This window comes from Tamandua tetradactyla, chromosome 1, assembly GCF_023851605.1.
Source record: "Tamandua tetradactyla isolate mTamTet1 chromosome 1, mTamTet1.pri, whole genome shotgun sequence".
NCBI classification, from domain to species: domain Eukaryota; kingdom Metazoa; phylum Chordata; class Mammalia; order Pilosa; family Myrmecophagidae; genus Tamandua; species Tamandua tetradactyla.
The window spans coordinates 51,317,848-51,343,211 of NC_135327.1; the positions used below are offsets into that span (position 1 = coordinate 51,317,848).

The window sequence follows — 25,364 nt, forward strand, 5'->3', positions numbered from 1 at the left end:
TGGGGCACTGTGTTCAGAAGGAGCCTGAGGTCCAATCAACAAATCTGTGTTGAGTGCCTTTTTTATTTTTTTATTTTTTATTTTTTAATTATACACCATGATCAAACGGGTTTTTTTTTTTTTTTACATGGGCAGGCATCGGGAATTGAACCCGGGTCCTCTGGCATGGCAGGCAAGCATTCTTGCCTGCTGAGCCACCGTTGCCCACCCTGTGTTGAGTGCCTTTTATGAACCTAGCACAGCGCTGTCATTGGGGTCTTAGAGAAGAGTGTGCATTGGTCAATCAGCATTGTGTGCCCTGAGCAAGGAGTGAAATGGCAGAACTCATATGGCATAGTCTCATTCCTGACCTCAGTCACTGCAAGGGTGGCCAGAGCTACTCCCTGACCCCTTCTGGGGAGTGATTGCTGGAACTCACACCCAGTGTTATGTGAGTATATTGCTCTCACTGGTTTCCCCGGCCCCAGCTCTGCCTGCCCTCCCCATTCTCCTCCACTAGCTTCTCTCAATCCAATCAGAGTGGAATGTGCTTTGCTGGGGTCCCCTTGAGGGAATTGACCACTTTCTCTTTCACACACACCCCTGTCATTGGTTACTCTCACTTTGTTCTATTTTTATTTATTTAGTGAGAACCTTGCCTTTGTTTACCTTATCGTCCACACTGAACTACCAGCCCCTTAGGCACAGGAGGCCCGTTTTCCCTTTTATTTGACTCTCCTGCCTTATGTGTATGGCTAGTTCCTACTGCCTTCAAGCATTTGAGCTCAGAAGCACAGGAAAGGGTCTGGACTCCTGAAATTCCTCCCCAATATGGTAGCTGAAGCCCTGTGTTCTTGAATGAATGATGGAGTCTTTCTTTCCTCAACAAGGAAATATGGCTTCAGTAGCAGCTGCGCCTTGATTGAGCACAGGTTAGCTAAAAGGGCCGGGCAGTGCCAGTGGGGGGTAGACGGCACTGAGCTCAGCTGGCGGGGCCTCTTCCCCCATCGCCTGCTGTTTCTCCCGGCCAGGGCTCCTTTCTCTGGTCTAAGGCAGTGGTTCTCAACCAGGAGCTATTTTGCAGAAACTCTTCAGGAGACATTTGGCAACATGTGGAGATGCTTTTGGTTGTCACTGGAGGAACGGGGTGACGGGGAGGAGATGCTCCTGGCCTTAGTGGGTAGAGGTCGGGGTGCTGCTGAGCCCCCTACAATGCACAGGGCGGTCCCCACCACAAGGAATTATCTGGCCCCAAATGTCACTAGCGCTGAAGATGAGAAGCTTGGCTCTAAGGGCTTCTCTGGCTGCTGGAGCCTGCTCAGCCCAGGAACAGAGGAACCAGGGAACTCAGATCCTGGGGAGCAGACGCCAAGCAGTGTCATCTGAGGGAGGGGGTGCATAAATACCCTGACCGCTCTGCACAGTCCCCAGAGGCCCCTGCAGGACGGGCTCCAGTTGCCTCAGTGGTGACTTGCTCCCTAGCTCACCCTGTATTTTCCCCTTCTCCAGAATAATCTCTCATGACTTGCATTTGAATCCAGGCCTCAGAGTTTCTGCATATGGAAAAAAATTTTTTAACTTTTGTGTTAGTTAGATTCAGTTGTCAACTTGGCCAGGTGAGCATACCTAGTCTTGTTGCTGAGGACATAAGCCAACGGTACGTGAACCTCATCTGTTGTCAATTACATCTGCAGTCAGCTAGGAGGCGTGTCTGCTGCAATGAGTGATGTTTGACTTAATTGGCTGGTGCTTAAATGAGAGATTGCAACATAGCACAGCCAAGCAGCTCAGCATTCCTCATCTCAACACTAGCAGCTCAGCCCAGGCCAGGCCTTTGGAGATGCAGAAAAAAGTCACCCCGGGGAAAGTTGTTGGAACCCAGGGGCCTGGAGAGAAGACCAGCAGAGACCATCTTGTGCCTTCCGCGTAAGAAAGAACCTCGGTGGAAAGTTAGCTGCCTTTCCTCTGAAGAAACAACAAAATAAATCCCTTTTATTAAAAGCCAATCCATCTCTGGTGTGTTGCATTCCAGCAGCTAGCAAACTAGAACAACTTTATACTGTAATAACATATTTACTACTCAAATTTCCCATTTATCCACTTGCAAGTATGCAGTCCACTGATATTCTGAATTCACAACATTGTGTTACCAGCACCAACATCCAGTTCCCCAGCCTTTTCAAAACCTCCAACAGAAACTCTGCACCCATTAAGCATTGTCACTCCCTCGCCCCTTCTCCCCGCTCCTCTCCTGTCCCTGCCCACCTCGAATCTACCATCTATTGCAATAACATGTGCTTATTCTAGGTATTCCGTGTAAGTGAGTTCACATCATATTTGTCTTTTTGCGTCCAGATTTTTTTCACTAGATGTGAGAATTTGTTTTTCAGCCAGATGTCTTCTGGGTTCATCCATGTTGTAGCATGTGTTATAACCTGAGTCCTACTTAGTGCTGAGCAGTGTTCCATTGTGTGCATGTGGGGAGGTTGGAAGGGCAGATAAAGGGTGAGAACAGGACAGACCCAGGACCTAGCAAGGTAAGCTTCGCCCTGGGCCGCGGTATGTGCCGGACACCCCTCCCTCCGGCCAGCTGTAGGTTGGCTTCCCAGTCGCCCGGCTGCTAGGGACTGAGATCCAGCAGGTGAATGCTCTCCCTCCATTTCTCTCTTCCCAGGTGGATTATGATCGAGCACAGATGGTCTTCAGCCCTCCACTGTCAGGATCTGACACCTATCCCAGGGGCCCCGCCAAACTACCTCAGAGTCAAAGCAAAGGGGGCTATTCCCCCAGCCCCCACCAGTACCCACCGTACCACCAAGCCTCCCTGCACCACCACCCCGCCCTGCAGACCAGCTCACAGTACATCTCCACCACGTCCTACCTGAGCTCGCTCAGCATCGCGTCCAGCACCTACCCCCCACCCAGCTGGGGCTCCTCCTCAGACCAGCCGCCCTCCAGGGTGTCCCACGAACAGTTCCGGGCCGCCCTGCAGCTGGTAGTCAGCCCAGGAGACCCCAGGGAATACTTGGACAATTTTATCAAAATCGGGGAAGGGTCCACCGGCATTGTGTGCATCGCCACGGAGAAGCACACAGGGAAGCAAGTTGCCGTAAAGAAGATGGACCTCCGAAAGCAGCAGAGGCGGGAGCTGCTGTTTAATGAGGTACACGCGGGTTTGGATCATCCCTTCTCTCCTGTGTCACACTCATTTCCCAGGTCACCAATGGTCCGGGCACATTCTGGAACGTGAGGAAAAATAGTGAAAATGTAAAGGCAAAAATAGGATGCCCCATTGTCCCTCCTTCTAGTACTTTTCTATGCACGTAAGCTGTTACCATTTATAAAGTATTTCCTGTGTGTCGCTACCGTGCTAAGCAGCAGCTTTGATCCTGACCACACCCCTGTGAAGTAGAAAAATGTTAGCGCCATTTTAGCAGCAAGGAAACCCAGGCTCAGACAGGTTAAGTGACTTAGCCGGGGTCAGACAATGCATTGATGGCCGATTTGGGATTGAATGCCTGTTGACCACATTCAAAATCCTTATACTACACTATCTATTCATATAGATGGATAGATAGACAGACAGATAGATGATAATAGATAGATAGAAAGATAAATAGACAGATGAGATGAAATATATGCATATCCATAGACCTATATGGGTTAATGCTCTATATACTCTTTGCAGACTTCTTTAAATCACAATAAACAGAAGTCAGATTAAATATGGACTAGTTGTCATCCCTTAGTAACTTTTAAAAAATATTCTCTCTTTATAAAATAATTCATTCTTCCTGTAGAAAATTTGGGAAATACAGAAAATTCTCCATTATCCCACAATCAAGCAATAGCCTACATTAATATTTCAATATTACCTTTCTGTATTTTTTCTGTTTACACATCTCTTATATTGGGGAGAATTACATATATGTCATTTGATAACTTTCTAATTGCTCTTAACATCAAACTCTGGGTATTTTCCTATTAAATATATCTCTAAATCATCATTTTAATGGCCTAATAGTCTTCTCTCATGATCACGTATGAAATTCATTAAAACAGTCTGGTTTATGTTGGTTCCAATCTGTCACTTTTATGATTTTGCATTTAGTGTTGCTACACAAAAATCTCTGGCCCCATATCTGAGAGTTTCCTTAGATTTCCGAAAGTGGAATGAACATATCAAATGACATGTAAATGTTTTTTAGAGAAATGATATGTACCATTGATTTCCATGAAATTTGTATTAGTTTGGCCTTTCGGCAATAGTCCTGTTTCATCCTCACTTGCATTGAATACTATCATGTTATTTCTGTTAATTTGATAAACATATGTGAATCTCACTGTTTTAGTTAGCATTTTATTACTAGTGAGACTGAGTTTATTTTCATAGATTTATGGGACATTTTTATTTCTTCATGGAATTGTATATATCCTTTGCACGGATTTCAATTAAAGTGGTACTATTCATCTTAAATTGATTCATAAGAGCTCTTTGTTTATTAAGGAATTAACCCTCTACTGTACATTTGTTGCACATGTTTTTCCAATTACGCATTTGCCACTTACATTCACTCCTCACTTGAGAGTGCTAAGATGCACGTAAGTGGGGGGAACATGGATACCTCTGTCCAAGGAACACAAAGCATTTTGGAATGATATACCATTAATAATTTTATGAGAGCCTTGGGGAAAGAGATAGCCTTTTGTCTATAGGACAGCTAAGTCCTAAAGATATCAGGTCAGGATTCTGGTGTTAGATCATGTGTCTGTCTCCCATCTCCTGACTCCCAGGGCAACTGTGAACATTCTCTCCAAAGCAGGCAGAGGTTGTTTGTTTAGTAAACAAGTGCTCATTTCTTTCACGTGCTCTGAATCTCTCAGTGAGCACCAGGCAAGTGGGCTTCAGCTCCTTCTCAGTCCATGATTCATGCTTTCTGAAATTTATTTCCATACCACGATTATAGAACAGACAGGACAATATGATGTAGATAAATAAGTCTCTAATTTAGTATTTAACATTACCCCTGAAAAGATCAGCCTAGCAGCCATAGGGCCACAATCCCTGGGAGCTCTCTCTGGCAGGCAGGCTCAAACTAAGTCTTATGGCCTAGGTCATATTTGTTTTCACCTTCAGGGTATAGTCTTTGCATTCAGTCCAGAGGTCTCTGACTCAACTCAGACCTTCTCCCCAGGAGGACTTAAATGGGCCTCATACGGCCCCACCCCTAATAGTTGCTCACCTTGTTCACTTATGGGACCCTTACCATAGGATGGCAAGCCTATTGCCAGGGTTACCAACATTGGGGTATTTACAGTGATTCTGAAGAACATGCTTAGGATATCTGATCAAATCCCCCCTTAGAAGTCCTCTAAACTCCCTCTTGTAAATGCAACCCTTTCCATGGTCCTGCCCCTTTTCCCTCCCTGTTGGGTCTCTCCATCTCCTGTATCTGGTTGACCTGCCCAGTGTCTCCCTAATTAATCACTTGATGTCTTTTATCTTACTAGCTATCCTCAATGCAATATTTTTTGTCTAGCATAGATTCCTGATTAGATTGCTTCACAACCAATATTTCCCAGTCAATTGAACTAGCAATGCAAGTGTGACCATGAGAGAAAAAAAAAAGTCATATTTCACCTTCACAAGTCAAAACCCATCTTTCCCTTTTGCCCAGGTTGTAATAATGCGTGATTATCACCATGACAACGTGGTTGACATGTACAACAGCTATCTTGTCGGTGATGAACTCTGGGTGGTCATGGAATTTCTAGAAGGCGGTGCCTTGACAGACATAGTTACTCATACCAGGTAAGTTTATTATCCAGAAAAATCATTCGAAGTGCTTATTGCTCTTATCCAGGTGAGGCCTTAATGACTCTCGTCATAAATTGTGAGCATTTGGCATAGAGGAACATAACTAACCTTTTCCTTATATCCCCCAAAGTACCTATTATAGTACCAGCTGTGTACAGTTCAATGAATATTATCTCTGTCCTCTTAAAGTTCATTAATACCCATTGATTTAAAATCAGGGACAACTAATAGAATTTCCTGTCACCTATGAAGAGTTTGAAAGCTGAGTTTTGTTCTCCTAAGGTGCCCTGTCATTGCTTTTTGCTAATACCACCAAGTGTCAAAGTTTGTGTCATAATAACAAACGAACAAAGGAGAAATCCTTCCATTCTGTATTAAAATAGTCTTTCAAATAACGATGATTAATTACCACCCCATTGCTTCAGCTACTTGCTTCCTGATGTGTCCATTCAGGGTATTTCATGAAGTGCTTATTGAGCATCTTTTATATGCCAGGCTCTTTCCTAAGTGCTGGGGATACAGAAGATACAAATGAATAAGGCTCAGATGCATTCCCTCAGGGAAGTCAAGATAAGAAATAAATGCAATGTAATACCTGCACAACATTAGAATGATGTATGTAAATAGCACAGAAAAATATCCCAGTGTCTCTATCACGAGAGTCAGGAAAAACTTCCAATATCTGAGATGGCCTTTGAGAGATGAATAGTTTTCTAAGAAGGCAAGTGGGAGAAAAGGTGCATTGGAGGCAGCGCTCCTCTAACTTTAACATGCCTATGAATCAACTGGGCATCAACTGCAGCTTCTGGTTGAATAAGGAGGGCATTTCCCACAAACTCCCAGGGGCTGCTCTACAGGCCACACTTGGAGTAGCACACTTCTAAGGCACAGACATGTAAAACAGCATGCTGCATTTGGAAAACCTGAAGCTTGATTTTGCTGACAAATAAAATGCCAAAAAGTTAAGGGAGGATTGTGATGAAGGGGGGGCAGTGGGCGTTAGCTGACGTCACTGAGATGGTTCCCTAACTGGAAGCGGATCCAGGTGAGCAGCAACAGGTGGAACACAAGGTAACAAGACAGCATTGAGGACCCTATGAGGGATGGAATGTGCTATTGTTTCTCCACTAAAAGGAGGCAAAGTTTCAGTCATGGCCTGTAACATCTAAAAACAAAAGGACATGAGTGAAGACCACATCCAGAATATTTCAGCCGGGAGACTCCTGTTGGTGTAGCCATAGGGCACATACACCTCCCTCCAACTCCCGAAAAGCACAGAAGATCATCTTAATTTGTAGAAACAAATGTATATGATTTACCTATAAAACAATTATTAAAAATATGTTCAAGGGAGGGACTTTTTCTTGCCTCAAGGAAGCATCAGATAGCTACATGTCTCTCCATAGCTTGCCCTTTGTCGCGCTTCTTTTTGAATCTTATTTTGTGTCAATAAAGAAGTGCAGCTTAGAGACCTAACCTTTCTGGAATGCACTGTAATTTTCTCCAACCAGGTTGGGCAACACATCTTCCCTTAAAGGTGCAGTAGCTTCAGAGAGCAAGAGGAATTTGTACATCAAGGAATGTCATGACTACTTGGAATTTGAAAACCTTAAATTTATATTTAGGAGCATTCCGTACAGTAGATATTCAATAAATGCTTTCTTGAATGACTGGCTTATTGATAAACCTCCTAAGCCTTTGCTACTCAAAGTGTGATCTAAGGATCACAGCACTGACATCACCTGGAAGCTTTGGAGAATGCATAATCTCAGGTCCCAGCCCAGACCTGCTGAATGAGAATCACAGTTTAACCCAAAGTGCTCGCGTTTCTAATGCATACTAAAGTTTGAGCACTAAACATTGCATCCTATAGCTTTCTGGAAAACTGATGGTTCAAGAAGGGAAAGGAGAGTCCCAAGCATGGTCAAATTCTTCATACATTGTACTTTGTAATTTTCATTCATCTCTTTAACATAGGTATTGATGCACCTGTCTGTCGGATGATGAAGCAGCAGTTTAGAGATGAGAAGTATCTTGTTCAAGGTTCCACATTTAATCATTGACAGAACCAGGATTTGAATTTGGGGTTGAGTCCAGAAATGAGGCATCTTTCTCCCATACCAGGCATCCTCTTTGCAGAAGTACAAAAGCACCAGCCATTTTCCAGTTGACTCTGTAAATTTAAAAGCCACTGAATTAGGAATCCATTAGTAGCATTTTTCATAAATTTGAGGTAAAGGTGATCTTTTGGTTAATAATGGAGGTTCAGATACAATTACTTTTTGTTGTAGTTGACCTAAAAAGAATCTTTATGCCTGCTTCAAATAATTCAAATCCCATGGATTCCAAGAAAAATGAATTTTATTGAAGACAGTGGTTCTCAGTCCTGAATTAATCATAAGGCACATTTGAGCTTGTTCCTGCTGCTGCTGCTCTAAGCTGCTGAGCATGATCTAACACAAAGACCAGTGCACTCACTACAAAGCCGAGAACACAGAGGTTTTAGGTTTCCTCTGTTTCAGGCAAGAGCACTTCTTCTCACCTACCTTTGTATGAAACTAATTCATGTCCATAGGAAATTAAAGAGACAAGGGAAGGGAAGGGCTCATCTCTTTATACTCAACTTTGTACCTTCCATGTCCTAATTGGTTATCTCCTTGGGTTTTACTTTTGAATCCCAACATAATCAAGCCAGGGTTTGCAGGCTTCAACAAGACAGAAACCCAATTTCAAGGCCCTCTGTTTCCTTGTCTTGCTGAGCTCAGATTTACCTGGAATTTACCTTGGAATTTCCAAGGTGGACTTTCAGTTTAGGCTTTGGTCAACTACACCCTCTGTCTCTCTTGATATTCCCCACTGTGTGCATAATAGTTTGTTTCAGAAGCTCTTGCACTTTTGTTTTCTGTAGCCCTGTGACAGAGAGGAAGTTTTGTAGGTGCCTAAATGAGTCATTTTGAAGATGCTAAGCAGTCCCTGCTGTCCAAATAACTCTTCCTATATAGGTTCTTCAATGACTTAACTATTTCCATCATTAGAAAAATCTATTCTTTTGAGTTGCAAGGCAGTGTAGTATAGTGAGAAAGGTGGAAAAACCTGGGCTTCGAACTAAAAGAGATGAGCCTGAATTGTGGCCTGGTCACTTTCTTAGCTTCGTAGCCTTGGACAGATCACCAGACCTCCATTTCCTCCTCCCCAAACTAGAAATACCTTCTTTACAGGGGAGCAGCTCTGAAATGTGGGAACACACACAGTGCTTTCTCATTCCCATGGCCCATTTATTAAATTCTCCCTGTTCACACTTAGTTGTTGTTAATTCCCCAGGTCCGATTTCCTTCTGACAGAAGAGACTTGGAGCAATAAACCCTCCAACTCCTGGAAATGAGATAGGAAGTGCTAATGGGAAGTAAAGAAAAGTCTCAGAAGGGGGAGCTGAGGTGTCCAGTTTCCACTTTGCCTGGTGTCAGCCTAGAAGAGAAGAGCAATGTAGCTATCTCCATTTCTAAGATGAGGAAACAGATCCTGATTAACTGGATGTTAAAGGTTACCTGGCAGCCACACCTGGAATCCCAGTGCACTTATTCAGTGTGCCCCCTCTACAGGACCCTGGAGGTTTGTCCCTGCCCAAGGAAATATCAGTAAGAGTCCATGGAAGTGCACTAGAGTAACTTTCCAGATTCCTACAACCTCCAGATGGGTCCCTGGTCCAGATAAAGTCCTGAAACCTAGCCCAGCCTCTCCAGAGCATCAGATAATTCCATCTCCCTACCCCATATTAGTGACAGACACTTCCAATATAAAAATTTAGAATGGCCATAACCCAAGCAACCTCAAAGAGAAGGATGGAAAGAGCAAAGGTGGTGGTGAAATTATACAATGAAGATAGGACTTAACAAATGAATATGAATGCTGAATCATTAAATTGATATGTCTTTTAGTCTCCAGTATTTTAGAGCAGCTAGAAGTAAAAACCTAAAATTGTGAAATTCTAACCCTTGTCAAAGTCTGAAATATGTTCTACAACTAATTGTGCTGCTGTGCTATGAAATTTATAGCTTTTTTATATATATGTTATTTTTCACAAAAAAAAGAAGGAAAAAAGTCCATTGTGATGATAAAATATTTAAACCCTCTAGCCTCCTGTATTCTGGAGCAGCTAGAAGGAAAAATATGAGAGGATCGTATGGTAGCCCATGACAAACTCTGGGATCTGCCCTGTAACCACTTGTTGAAGAGTGCTTTGAAAACTATTGCTTTTTTATTTCTTTGCTTTATATATATGTTATACTATACAATAAAAAAAGTTAAAAAAAAAAGATGTTGGTGGAGTTATACAGAGAAGAGAGGGTTTAACAAATGAGTATGATTGTTGAATCATTATATTGAAATTTCTTTTAGTCTCAGTATCTTTGAGCTGCTAGAAGTAAAAACCTAGAATTGTGGAACTGTAACCCATTACAAACCCTGAAATCTGTTCTACAACTAATTGTTGTGCTGTGCTTTGAAATTTATTGCTTTTTTGTTTATATGTTATTTTTCACAAAAAAGAAAAAAAACGTCAGTTGTGATGATAAAAAAATATTTATTCCTTTTAGCCTCCAATGGTCTGGAGCAGTTAGAAGGAGAAATCTGAGATGATGGTATGGTAGCCTATGACAAACTCTGGAATCTGTTCTCTAACTACTTGAAGAGCGCTTTGAAAACTATTGCTTTTTCTTTATTTGCTTTGTATATATGTTATATTATATGATTAAAAAAACAGTCCATGGAAGTACATTTGCATTCATGACTCAAAAGCGAATATATGGGGAATCTTTTTCCTTTAACTTATATTTGTCCCTTGTCATCCTTAGTCCAGGTCATATGTTCTGGGATTCAGAACCCAAAAACTTCCTTTTCACTACCTGCAGATTTTTCAGACAGGGGCTCAAGAGTATAGAATGGTTCACTAGAACTCTAGGAAGTTTCCTCTCTTGATCATTTCAAAGCAACCTGTCCTTGCTCCTTAAATGTTATTCCCTTTCTAGAATGAATGAAGAACAGATAGCGACTGTCTGTCTGTCGGTTCTGAGAGCTCTGTCCTACCTTCACAACCAAGGAGTGATTCACAGGGACATCAAGAGTGACTCCATTCTCCTGACCAGTGATGGCCGGGTGAGTAACTCATGTTTGTTCCCTCTATAATTTACCTTCTCACTTCTCCTGTCATGGGGCATCATCCTCTTAAGAATCTTCCTCATGATTCTAATTTTTCTTAGTCACATGTCACCCACCACCCTTCCCCAAAGGCATACAGAGAGGAAATTATCATCTTCTTTGTCATTCTGTTAGTCAGAATTACCTGTGACCTGAATTTGATGGGTAATTTTCCACGTGAACAATGGAAACTATGGAAATTTTCCTTTTTTCCCCTACCATGTTCCTATTTTTGTTGCAGGAAAGGAGTTGCCTTTTCTAGGGCTATTAGGGTGGATATGCATGTCTGCCTTGTCTCTTAGAAACCCTGCAGGAACAGAAGAAAAACTCCACTTGGGTAATTTGAGGAGAATTTAATAGGGACAGATTACAAAGGTGTGGGCAGGCAGAAAAGACATAAGGAAGAGTGCTGGAGGTTTAGTACCCATCCTTACCATCCCATGCCTGACACGCTGAGGCAGGGGACTGGTTACTGGAGTCTAGAAATAGAGATTATGAGTGAAGAGGGTAACTGGCCAGAGCTCAGGTCTTTAGTGAAGGAATGAAGCCAGACCACAATGAATCTGTAGGATCAAAGCTGGGGAAATAAATACCCCAACTCCACTCTGCTCCTTCCTTCCACTCTCATACTGGGGCTCCCCATGGGCTGAATCTGGCTGGAAACCATCAATGCAGTTGACACTGGTTGGCGACCCAGGGATCAGAGAAGGAAGGAGAGTGGGTCTGGGAGGACAAACAAAAGAAAGATACTAGCAATAAAGAAAGATAAGTTTCTGGAATCTAATATACCAGAAATGGAATGGCTTTTAAAAAGGGAATTTAATAAGTTACAAGTTTATAGTTTCTCAGGCTGAGAAAATGTCCAAAGTAAGACACCAAGAAGAGGTTACAACGTTCACTCAAGAAAGGCTCATGCCATCTAAAACACGGCTGTCAGCTAGGAAGGCACATGGCTAGTATCTGTTGGTCTCTCTTGCTCCCAGTTCATTTCTTTCAGCTTCTGATGCCAGTAGTTTTCTCTCTGAGCATCTGGGAACTCACTCACAACTCTGGGGCACAATTCTGACTTTGGGCTTGCTTAGCTTCTCATGGGAAGACACATGGCAACGTCTGGTGGGCTCTGCATTTCCAAATGTCTAGGTCTCGTGTTGCCTCTGTCGGCTCTGAAGTTTATCCAAAACATTTCCCCTTTTAAAGGGCTCTAGTAAACTAATCAAGACCCACCTTGAATAGGTGGAGTCACATCCCCATCTAATCGAAAGGTCACACCCACAACAGGGCATGCCACACCTCTGTGAAGACAATCTAATCAAAAGTTTCCATGCTGCAATATTGAATCAGGATGAAAAGAAACAGCTGCCCTGCAAGATTGGATCGGGATTAAAACATGGCTTTTCTGGGGTCATAATATTTGCAAAACAGCACACACACTAATATATCTATAATATATCTACCAGACCAGATTTCTGGATTTCCCATCACTGCACCCAGCTCAAGGGATTCTGATGAAATGCATCAGCCGCACTAGGGTACAGAACATAAAGTACAACAGCCAAGGGAATAGCAGGTTGGTGTTCCAAGGAAGGCACAGTTAAACGGAGGAGTCTCGGAGTGTGGGTTTTCTCCATATAAGCCCATTTGATCCCCTAAAATACCCACCAGAGGCAGTAGCCCTGGGTTGAATGGAACCAACCATTCCTTGACATGTTTTTCTTTTTCCACCCAGCCACCTTAGCCACCTGGCAAATGTTCATCACATCAAAATTTGTCTGGAATAATCACAGGACAGCCAGAACAAACTGCCCAAGCGCTTTAGCTTTTTGTTGTCGTTGTTTTAAAAAGATCATAAATGTTACTATGTAGACAATTTGGTAAATTTAGAGAACTATAAAGGATAAAATAAACATCACCAGACAGACAGGGAGAAGTGGTAAGACCTGTAATGTATTTCCTTAGGTAAGGGGATGGGGCGGTGGGGGAGGGGCTCTGTGATAGAGGCTGAGCAGAGAAGGCCCCTCGAAGTGGGGGTGTTCCAGCAGGGAGCGGGGGGCGGGGGATGCTCCATGGGGCTGTGTGGGAAAGAATGAGACAGGCGGGGGCAGGGCTGGGCCTCTCAGCCTTAATGTCCACAGTTTCCCATTCATTCACATTGGAGAACATCACACCACTTTGGCTCCAGTGGGTTTCTTCACTTTCTGTGGATCAAAACCACTTTTTTTTTTCCCTCTCAGAAGAAGAGCAGAAATGCGGTGTGGCTGCTCCAAGAAAAGGCTGAGAAAATATTTTTCTACTAACGTATCAGTGTGTTCTACAGCAGAGACATTTTCATGTATTTGTTGACATATAAAGAGCCCCCCCAAAACCATAGTGTCTTTTTTATGGTTTTTTTTTTTTATCCGCATGGGCAGGCATCAGGAATCGAACCCAGGTCTCCAGCATGGCAGGCGAGAACTCTGCCTGCTGAGCTACTGTGGCCCACACCATGGTGTCTTTTTAAGACTTTTTTAAAAAGATATTTTTATTGAGAAATCTTCACACACATACACAGTCCATATACGGTGTACAATTAGTGGCTCACAATATTATTTATCACCATGATCATTTTTAGAACATTTACATCTCTCCAGAAAAAGAAATAAAAAGAAAAAGAAAGAACTCGTATATCCCATATCCCTTACCCCTCCCTCTCGTTGACCAGTAAAAATTTCAATTTATCCCCCTCTATTATTTATTTATTCATTATCCTTATTTTTTTACTCATCTGTCCATATCCTGGATAAAAGGAGCATGAGACACAAGGTTTTCACATTCACACAGTCACATTGTATGATTGTAGTTGTACAATTGTCTCCAAGAATCCAGGCTACTAGAACACAGCTCAACAGTTTCAAGTACTTCCCTCCATCCACTCCAATATACCATAAACTAAAAAGGGATATCTATATCATGCATAAGAATAACCTCCAGGATAACCTCTGGACTCTTTTAGAAATCTCTCAGCCACTGAAGCTTTATTTTGTCTCATTTCTCTCTTCCCCCTTTTGGTCAAGAAGGTTTTCTCAATCCCGTGATGCCAGGTCCTAGCTCATCCTGGGAATCCTGTCTCAAGTTGCCAGGGAGATTTACGCCCACTCCTGGGAGTTTAAGACAGTTCTTTTGTTTGTTTGTATGGGCAGGCACAGGGAATCGAACCCGGGTCTCGCATGGCAGGCGAGAATTCTGCCTACTGAGCCACTGTGGCCTGCCCGAGACTGTTTTTAAAAACATTCTTAATCATTATCTCCAATGGCTCTGGGAATAGGCAGGGCTCAGCTAGGCAATTCTGCCCCTGCTTGTGGTTAGAGGATGGCTGGATCTGGAACCATCTAGAAATCTTCCTCGCTCATGTCAGGTAGGTAGTGCTGGCTGTAGGCCGGGAGCTCAGTTAGAGCTATCAGTCAGACACCCACTGTGTGGCCTCTCCACGGGGCCCAGCTTCCTCTCGACGTAGCAGCTGGGTTCTAGGAGCGAGTGGCCCAAGACACAAGGTGGAAGTGTAAATGGTGTTTTTATTGCCTAGCCTTGGAAATCATGTGGTATCATTTCCACCCAGTCACACGCCCTTCTAGATTCAAAAAGGAGGGAACAGAATCATTCTCAATGGCAAAAAATGTTAACTCATAATGTAAGAAGAGCCTGCGGAATAGGAGATATCGTTGTGGGCATTTCTGGAAAATACTGTCTGCCACACCTGTGTGCTGGGTTCTCTTCCTGCTGGGAGATGTTCAATATCATTAGCCTCTAGAGAAATACCAACTAAAACCACAATGGGATTGCACTACACACCTGTCTGAATGGCTAAAATGAAAATAGTGATAGCACCACTCCCTCATACTCTGCTGGTGAGAACGTAAAACAGTACAGCCATTCTGGAAAATGGCTTGGCAAATCCTTTAAAAACTAAAAATGGGCTTACATACCACCAGTAATTGTGCGCTTAGGCATTTATCCCGGAGAAGTGAAAACATATTTTCATGCAGAAATTTGCACACAAATGTTCATAGTGGTTTTATTTGTAACAGCACAAAACTGGAAACTACTCAAATATCTTTCCAAGGCTGAAGTTAACCAAACTGTGGTTCATCCATTCGATGAAATGCAGCTCAGCAATAAAAAGGAGCAAACAACTGATACACACAGGAACTTGGGCGAACCTCAAGGAAATTATGCCAATTGAAAAAATGCTACTCACAAAAGGGTACATGCTTCATGATTCCATTTATATAACAGTCGTGGAAAAAAAAACGTAATTATAGAGATGTAGAATTTATCAGTTGTTAGCAGAGTTTATGGGTGGGGGTGTGTAACTGTAAAGGGGCGGTAGCCCAAGGAAGTCTTATGATGATTGTACAATTGTGTATCCTGAGTGTGGTGGTGGTTACACAAGCGTACACATGATAAAATTGCCTAGGGCTACACACACATACATACAAACCATATATATGTAACTGGTAAAATTTGAATAAGCTCTGTGTATTATACCAACATCAATTTATTGATGTTGATAGTATAATATATTCATGCAAAGTACTAGCACTGGGAATACTTGGGAAAGGCAATGCAGGGCTTCCCAGGACATTTCTTAGCAATTGCCTATGAATCTATAATTATTTCAAAATAAAAAGTTTTTTTTTAAAAAAAGAAGACAGTGAATCTTTCAGGTTTAAGAAGGAAAATCCTTTCTGGACTCTTAAAAGACTTGAAGAGAAATTGCTATTCATAAATTATATGTAAATCATTCATTAATTGTCCATGGGATAAATAATCAAATATTTAGGGAGCCATTAATTTGCATGAAACAGGAGGATGTAGTGTTTGGGATTTGAAAGAAGAAAAGAAATACTATTTCTCAGTGCGTGCAAGAATTAAATGAAGTAATTTGTGTACAATTCTCAGAAGTAAACCAGGTACAAGGGAGGTTGATTAAGTATTAAGCAGAATCATCTGTGCTCTTTTCTGGGCCTGACTTGCATTTGAGAGATGATATTTAGGGGCCACTGACAAAGGATAACTGATTTTTGTCAAACTGATAAGCTGGAATGAAATTCAAATTCATGACCTAGTGTGTCTATGGAAAAGGGTCTTAAACAAGTTAGTCTCTGGGCCGAATTCAGCCCTCAGACAGGTTTTGTCTGACCTTCGTGATCTTTTTTCTTTTTAAATATTAATTGATCATTACAATTTAAAAATTGGGAACTTTCACATAGAATTCCAGATTCTGGAAAAACCAAAATGCCTGGCAATAATGGGACTGTACTCACAAGTGCCAGTTCAAAGTCTTCAGAGGACCGATGCGCAACACCCCACTTCTAGAAGCAACCTCAAGGAAGTGCTGGCAGTCGGTATATAAATAGAGTAACCCCGAGGCACCCGCTCTGCAGTCTCCTCTGCTTCCTCACCAGGACTGAGCTCTAGTTGCTCATATGATAACTTGGTAACTCACCCTTGATTGGCTGCTGCGGTAGTCAGATTCAGTTGTCAACTTGGCCAGGTGAAGGCACCTAGTTCTGTTGCTGTGAACATGAGCCAATGGTACGTGAACCTCATCTGTTGTTGATTACATCTGCAATCGGCTAGGAGGCATGCCTGCTGCAATGAATGATGTTTAACTTAATTGGCTGGTGCTTAAATGAGAGAGCACAATGTAGCACAGCCTAAGCAGCTCAGCATACCTCATCTCAGCACTCGCAGCTCAGCCCAGGCTTTTGGCGATGCACAAAGGAATCACCCCGGGAAAGTTGTTGGAACCCAGAGGCCTGGAGAGAAGGCCAGCAGAAATCACCCTGTGCCTTCCCACATAAGAAAGAACCTCAATTGAAAGTTGGCTGCCTATCCTCTGAAGAATTAACAAAATAAATCTCCTTTTATTAAAAGCCGATCCATTTCTGATGTGTTGCATTCCGGCAGCTAGCAAACTAGAACAGCTGCCTTCCCTTCCCTTTCCTGTCATGCCTCCCCAACCTCGCACCAGCAATTCCTGTGTCTCCCACCCAAATGACGTGCACTGAATTCTGTGTCAGGGTGTGCTCCTGGGGGACCCCAAACTAACAATGCAATAGGTTTGTGCCCTATTTCCCACAGAACTTGAAGTGGGTGCAAAATATAGAGAGGTGCCATCAACTGGCAACTAGGGCTTTACGACGGGTTCTGCCCTGACAAAATCAGCTGGAACTCCGCATCTCCTCACCAGGGATGTGGGCACCTAAGCTTTCCATTGTCTCCACCTGGCCTGTTTAACTTTTAGCTGTTACTTACCTGGTTCCCATGGGCATTTGAGTTTTGTTCTCTCTCAAATAACTGTAAATTTTTATGCTTAGAAAAAAACCTAGAAGATTATCTCTCACATGTTATTCTTTTTTGTCTCTATATATATATATTTTTTAATTTTAACATTTGTTCCCCCTATTATTTATTTTTAATCCATATGTTTTACTCATCTGTCCATACCATAGATAAAAGGAGCATCAGACACAAGGTTTTCACAATCACACAGTTACATTGCAAAACCTATACCAATATACAATCATCTTCAAGAAATATGGCTACTGGAACACAGCTCTACAGTTTATCAGGCACTTCCCTCTAGCCTCTCTAATGCACTTTAAACTAAAGAGATATCTATACAATGCATAAGAATAACCTCCAGGATAACTTCTCAACCCTGTTTGAAATCTCTCAGCCACTGACACTTCATTTTGTCTCATTTCTCTCTTCCCCCTTTCAGTTGAGAAGGTTTTCTCAATCCCTTGATGCTGAGTCCCGCTCATTCTAGGATTTCTGTCTCACGTTGCCAGGGAGGTTTACACCCCTGGGAGTCATGTTGCATGTAGACAGGGGGAGGGCTATGAGTTTGCTTGCCATGTTGGCTGAGAGAGAGGCCACATCTGAGAAACAAAAGAGATTCTCTGGGGGTGACTCAGTCCTAATATTAAGTAGGCTTAGTCTGTCCTTTGCAGGGATAAGGTTCATATGAATAAACCCCAAGATTGAGGGCCCGGCCTATTGATTTGGTTGTCCTCACTGCTTGCAAGAATATCAGGAGTTCTCCAAATGGGAAAGTTGAGTTTTCTCCCTTTTTTGGCATTCCCCCAGGGGGACTTTGCAAATACTTTTTTATTCACTGTTCAAATCACTCTGGGATTTATTGGGGCATCACTCTGGGATTTATTGGGGCATCCCTCTGGACAAAACTACAAAATCTCATCACATGCTATTCTCAAACAAAAATTCAAGCATATTAAATATCTTGCTTAAGTTCATCCCACTTCAAAGATTTCTGAGACATACCGAGACTCGGTCTTCCCTCTCTCTCTGCTAACTCCGCAGAGGTGGCTTCACCTAATGTGTAAATCATAGTGTGAAAAGCTCAGGAGAGCTAAGTTTTAGTCTCTCTCTAACCCTGCTGTACAGTTTTAGGCGAGATCCTCCCCCTCTCTACCCCTCCGGCGGCATGGGAGCTGCCTGAGGTCTCTGTGCTGTTTCAGTTTAGCCCCTCTGAGTTCCTCCCTTTCCACTTGGATTTGCCAGCTGAACTGGTCTTAAGCAGAGCTGGGGGCATTGGCCTCAGCCTGGCCCCTCCTGTTACCTCTTGGCTCCTTTGTCCCTGGGTCTTTGCTTTCCTTGCAGCAGTTCTCACACTTCAGTGGACATCGGAACTCCCTGAAAAGCATGGTAAACAAAATAAATAAACAGGTTGCTGGGCCACAACCCCCAGAGATTCTCATTCAGTCAGGTTGTTGTGGTACCCAAGAACCTGACTTTCTAACAAGTTCCCTGGTGATGCTGACGCCACACACTTTGAATGCCATTGCCTCACAGGAGCCACCCAGAAGCCAGGCCCCAGGTTTTGCCTTAGCCCCAGGTCTTTAGGTTGTTAAGTTCTTTAGATTATATTTTACAGAACAAGGGTTTTCAATTCTATTTTTCAACCTACAGGTATGTTTCCTGTGGGGACACCCTGTTTTGTTCCTTCCCACATTCCCCCACCCCCATCCCCCAGCCAGGTACACTACAGATGGTTAGGATCTCAGGTTCAAATAGCAGCTTTGTCTAGGCTCTAAGCTCTACTTTCTTGTCTGGTCCCTATGCAACAAGTTATAGCTTTGATTTTAGGGGTATTAGTCCCAGTTCTCTTCGGCTAACTGCATTAGAGAGACAAAGGTGACTTTTAAGCAGTCAGGTTGTTCAATTCTATCTAAAATAAGGCTCGGCTAAAAGTCTATGTCATTTGCTTTCAAGATCTGCCTACAGCCCTTTATTATACATATTACTTGAGTTGAGTTCTCATTATCTACTTGCAGATTTATTTGGGCAGATGTTGTGTGCAATTGTGCTCTTTTAGAAAATTGTCTCTTTCATGTCCTTGGATGAGTAAAAATAAAAAATCATGTAAAACCACTTAAATTCCTAAAGAGAAGAACAGACCTTCCTTCCAAGTCTTGAATTTCAACTTCTTGTTTTACAGTTTCTCAGGGAGATAATTATTAGTATGCCAATTCGGTTTTTGGGATTTTGGTTTGGTTGATGTTTTTGTTTTATTTTTTATATCTTTAAATAAAAACCCACACAAGAGATATTGAGATTTAAAAACTGCCAATACCAAAATGCTGAGACATTCATCTCCTTAATCATTTGGGTTTCTTAAATATACAAGCAAATACAATTTATCAGCGAGATTGTTCCTCTTTTACTATTTGTGTAATAGGACTGCAAATTTACTCACGTTCAAGCTTTGGAAATGAAAACACACATATGTATGCATGTATGCAGTCACAGGCTTTCTGTTTTCTAAAACTAGCCCATGCTTTTTCACAAAGTCCCCAGTAGACTTTTTTTTAATCTCTGTTTTAATTTCATCCATCAAACTTAGTTTGCTTCAACAATTCAAACATTGTTTATCAAAGTTCAGCCACACATAAGATTTAACTCAACTTTACAAACCCAGTCTTTCAGATTTGACCAATGCCTGCTCCCTCTTTCTACTTCTACCCCCCACTCTTTCTCAATATGGAGTCAGGAAAAATGAGGGGTGAGTGTGGCTGATGGGTCTTCAGGGTGAAGAAGATAAGACACATCAACTTGATTGTTGAACCCCTACAGGGAATTTTTCATTTCTGTTACCATGCTCTTCAGCTCCATTTAGGTCTTTTCATAATTTCCCTCTCTCTATTGATATTCTTTTTGTGCTCATCTATCATTCTCTTGATTTCCTTCAGTTCCTTATCAATGTTTTCCTTTAGCTTTGTGAACATATTTAGGACCATTTTTTAGAAGTCTTATTCTGGTATGTCCCTGGTCTGGTCCTCCCCACTGATGGTTTCTAATGTTTAATCTTACCCTTTGCTTGAGCCATCACTTCCTGCTTGTTTGTATGTTTTATAGTCTATTGTGGAAAGCTGGGCATTTTGATATTTTCATTGTTATCACTGGAATTTAGACTCTGAAGCTAAGCTTATATCCAGCCAGTGTTATGACCGAGCTTGCCTTGAATGTCAGGAGCTAACAAAGAAAAAAAAAACAAGAAGAGAAAAAGAAAACACCTTTCCTAGTCTTTGCAAATTGCCCTTGTACATACTATCTCCTTTAGCACCATCCATACAGTGAGTTTGGTGATAGCTCCAGACCAAAGTGTAGGGGCCTCCCTGATTCCTTCTGCCTCTGTATCTTGTCTTGCTCTTGTGTAGGTGGCCCTAGGAATTCCCTCATTTATGAGGTTCCAAATGTGATATATATATTAGGGGCCAGGCACTACTGGGGACCCTGTATATAACCCATGCTCGAGTGTTCAGAAAATAGATTGATGAACAGATAGACAGATATAGATCAATGATAGCTAGCTAGATAATAGTACAATAGATAGATAATATATAAATAAATAGATAAATGAAAGAAAGGAAAGAAGGAAAGACAGGTGGAAAGAAAGAGAAGGAGAGAGAAAAGAAAGAAAAAGAAGGAAAGAGAGAGAGAAAGAAAAGAAAAAGAATGGAAGGAAAGAAGGAAGGAAGGGAGGGAGGGAAGGAAGAAACAAAAGTCCAGAGGAAAGAAATGGCAAAATGTTAAAATTGGGGAATATGGGTATGGGGGGAATGGGGTCAGGGAGTAGGGTTATGTGGGGTTCTCTGAATAGGATTTGCATTATTTTTGTCACTGTCTTGAAGGTTGAAAATATTTCAAAATAAAATGTTAATGGATGAATAGAGGGAAAAGTGTGTGATAAAGTTTAAATAACAAAACATGAACAATGATTGAGTGTTCTTGATATGTATAGGGATATTCACTGTGTTATTCTTTCAGCTTCGCTCTATATTTGAAAATCATCCTACTGAAATGTTGGGGATAGAATGTGCCCAGATCAGACCTCTCGGTGGGTCCTGACCCCTAGAACAAGAACACCAACACAACTGACCTTTGGCCCCAAGTCCATTTTCATTTCTCATGGTTGGAGGCTCCTCCGTGTATTCAACAACCTTGATTTTGAGGACCTCTTATGGTCCAAGGACTGTTGTGGGCCCTGAAGCTACAGAGATGAATATGTAAAGCTCTAGCCAAGAATATTTGGAGTGAGACAGAGGAACAAGTCAAGGATGGTTCTGATAAGTTTAGTTTGGTTGGGTGAGTGGATGGTGGTGCCATTCCCTAAAACAGGACACATAGATGAGGGGCCAGGTTTGGAGCAAAGGAAGAGGATACTGAGTTAACTTAAAGGTGCTCATGGTGATCCATATGGAAATATACACTAGTTGGAAACACAGGTCTTGAATGGAGGAGGATGTCAGAATTCAGCATGGTGGTGGGGGGGGGGTGAAGCGCATCCAACCAACATGAGTGTATAAAAAGAAAAGAGATAAGAATTGGGACCAGGACCTAGGGAGTCATGGTATTTAAGGAATGGGCAGCAGAGATGGAGCCAGAGTAAAGGCAGAGAAAGAAGTTCAGAGTAGTATGAAGAGAATCAAGAGAGAACTCATGCTTTGGCAACGATTGTTGATCTCTAGGAAATTTCAACTTCCAATGGTCATTCTGAACCATTGCCTGACTGTTTTCTTTTATATCCTATCATTGCCAATAACTATAAGTGGCACAGTCCTCTTCAGTGAGGCCATCTGAAGTTCAGACTAGGTCATCATGACCAAGAATCATAGGCTTCCCAAATTAGCTGAGTCCTAGACATCTGGTATCCATAAATCAGCAAGGAACCTAATGCTGAAGTATGTTCTTAAGATTATTATGAAAGTTTTTCAAATTTTTTATAATAATCTAACATAATATACATATACTCTGGGTCATCAGGATGACTATCTAAAACCCCTTATAACCAGTTTCTGTGCCTACATTTCCACTTGCATTTACATCACATTGGCAGTTTCAGTTCTCATGGATAAAGGGGAAAAACTTAAAGAAGGGGAGCCAATACTTAGTAGCCTTTATGAGTGAAGGGTTGCAATATTTCTAATAGAGAAAAGAAGTTAGTTATTTGGATCATCTCATGGTACATAGAAATGTAAATATATTGAATGCAAAAAACCCAAAACAGTAACAGCTCAGACCAAATTTACATCAAGAATAGCAATTTACTTACATTAAACAACATCATCTGTCACATTAAAATAAAGTTGTGGGGTGGTGCGATGGTGGCTCTGGCAGAATTCTTTTTTTTTTTTTTTACATGGGCAGGCACCGGGAATTGAACCCTCTGGCAGAATTATTGCCTGCCATACTGGAGACCCAGGTTTGATTCCTGTTGCCTGCCCATGTAAAAAAATAAAAAAATGAAAATGAAGTCATGAGTTTGCATTTTGGTAAATGTGATGTTTGGGTTATATTTAATTTGTAACTTTTTTGGTTTCATAACTTAAATATAGATGGATAGATAGATAGATAGATAGATAGCAGGCATTTAGAAATTTTCAAGTCAACCCTCATGGAGCCATAACAGATTTTCCCATTAAAATGGATTTTTCCTTTCCAAGAAAAGGGTCTGACCACCTCCCCCTTCAATATTTCCAAGGCCGGTGCACGAGATTATTTTGTTTTGAATTTGAAACTTTCTATGTATATATTTCTAGGTCAAGAAGATGGTATTTTAAAGTTGATAGATGGTTGCACTCCTTTCCTTTCAGATAAAGTTATCTGACTTTGGTTTCTGTGCTCAAGTTTCCAAAGAGGTACCGAAGAGGAAATCGTTGGTTGGCACTCCCTACTGGATGGCCCCCGAGGTGATTTCTAGACTGCCTTACGGGACGGAGGTAAGGGGGTAACAGTTTCTTTGGGGGAGTGGCAGGGACTGGAGCAGGCTCAGGAATGCAGTGATTCTGAGGTACTTTCTGGCCACAGGGATCAAGGTGAGGACTTTTGGCTCCCACCTTGGAGTCCCACTCACTAGACAGCGCAGAGTGGTTGTGCAGAGAGGAGCCCATCCCCCCACTGAGATGGCCACCGCATTTATCCGAGGGCTGTAATGGAGGGCCCTCAGTGGCAGAGATCTGTGCGCAACACAGAGGGAGAGTCACTCAGATGCTAAGCCACTTATGAGTAGAGAGACCCGAAGCAAGGCAAGCCAACTTGAGAAGCAGTCGGAAAGGCACAGACGAGAGGCATGCTGACTCAGGGAGAGGGTAGAGGGGCAGAGAAAGTGCCACAGGGAAAAAAAAATAATTGGATGAGCAACTGAGAAAGAAGTAATATTACTTTTGCTTTTCGTAATGTTTTCCTACAGAAAAATTCATAGATGAATATTATTCAAAAATATGACACAATGTCTCTTTCCTCTGGAAAAGAAACTCACAACCTACTGAGGAGTAAAACGGATCTGGGAAAATGAGGGGACAGAGAAAGTGGAGGAAAGGCATTCTAGGGAGGAAATAGTGTGAATCAAAGCTCTGAGGCACACAAGTATACATACACATGGGAGCCAAAAAGTTTATTTCGGCTGGGCATGCAGTATTTTCAAACATAGTACAGAAGGCAATTCTAAGGAGATTCATGGAAAGAAGTGGCAAAGACCAATGGGCAAAGGATATTTGTAGATTTTAAATAGCACTTTGCTCTCTTTTCCTTGTTGGCTTGACCTTGGATGTGTACTCAATTTGTTTTTCCAACTGTGGTCCCAAGAGCATAAATTTTCAGTGAAAGTCAATGCAAGGATTATAGTAGCAAAGCAACCAGCAGATAAGAGGTGTAATGAGGCCATAACAGGGAAGTGACTATAACTGGGAATTTATAGCATGGCTATGGCTTCTCATTATCCTGACTTCCCATTCTTTACCCAGAAAAATTGCCTGTCATCTCTTCCTTTCCTTTACTCCATTCTCTGAAAATGGTTTTGTAAAACCAGGGTTTTGTTCATGCTGTTTGGAAATGATAAAACATAAAGGAAAAACCCCAGAGAAGGAGAGCAGCATTTTTAAAAACCGAATTAATAAAAGAATCAGAATGCATCCTGCATTGTGCAGTATAGCTCTTTGCAGCTTATTACGAATATCAGAAACTTCCCTTATTTCCTTATGGCCTAAATGCAACCTCCTTCTCTATGTTAATACATGAAACCAAAATTAAAAGGGTAAAAATTAAAGTTCTAAACTTAATTGTGTTAAGATACTCATTTGCGAATAAAGACCATAGCAAAAACTCTGTAAGCCAACGATTCAACTGTGAGCTTTGTTTGTGAATTTACAAATTCATTAATTCTATGAATTGATGAGTGAGCCTGCATCTGTTGGGTTCCGAGGACCCAGCCGACATTTCCACATAGTTGCCTTTCCTGAGATGATAACCAGTGGGCTCTGTCTAACAGGTGGACATCTGGTCACTGGGGATCATGGTGATAGAAATGATCGATGGCGAGCCCCCCTACTTCAATGAGCCCCCCCTCCAGGCCATGCGGAGGATCCGGGACAGTTTACCCCCAAGAGTGAAGGACCTACACAAGGTGAGAAGTGGCACCTGCTGATGATGTGCAAAATAGTTCTAGACTTTGTCGTTTCTCTGTGGTTTTAAAGACTGGCGTATCATATCCAGGCGGTAGATTCTGGTTAGAGGTGTGGAGTTTGATAATTTCTGCTCTTCCATTTATTCACTGGGAAAGCGCCTCAGCCTGATTCCAAAATTCTTCATCTGTAAAATGAGGATCTAGATAGCCCCTCTCTCTCAGGATTGGTTAAAAAATCCAACTGGAGTCAAGTGCTCCAATCAACACCCACTCATAGAATGCCTCTGATGTCCTGGGTACTGTTTAATATTGCAGCACAAGATCCCAGATTTCTAGACTCTCACTGAGCTTATATTTTAGTTAGGGATGAATATAATAAGCTATAAACAAATGAATGACCAAAATACT

The 25,364-nt window shown here is 42.0% G+C and overlaps 1 protein-coding gene across 9 annotated transcripts in view; it reads left to right on the forward strand.

The window, feature by feature from the left end:
• PAK5 (p21 (RAC1) activated kinase 5) overlaps window positions 1-25,364 on the forward strand; it is a 383,618-nt gene that overhangs the window by 342,145 nt on the left and 16,109 nt on the right. For all 9 annotated transcript variants that reach the window (XM_077115453.1, XM_077115420.1, XM_077115413.1 and 6 more), the window contains 5 exons: window positions 2,654-3,142; window positions 5,658-5,791; window positions 10,822-10,948; window positions 23,149-23,274; window positions 24,822-24,956. In XM_077115453.1, the coding sequence (XP_076971568.1) occupies window positions 2,654-3,142; window positions 5,658-5,791; window positions 10,822-10,948; window positions 23,149-23,274; window positions 24,822-24,956 (1,011 nt within the window). The remainder of the gene's footprint in view (window positions 1-2,653; window positions 3,143-5,657; window positions 5,792-10,821; window positions 10,949-23,148; window positions 23,275-24,821; window positions 24,957-25,364) is intronic.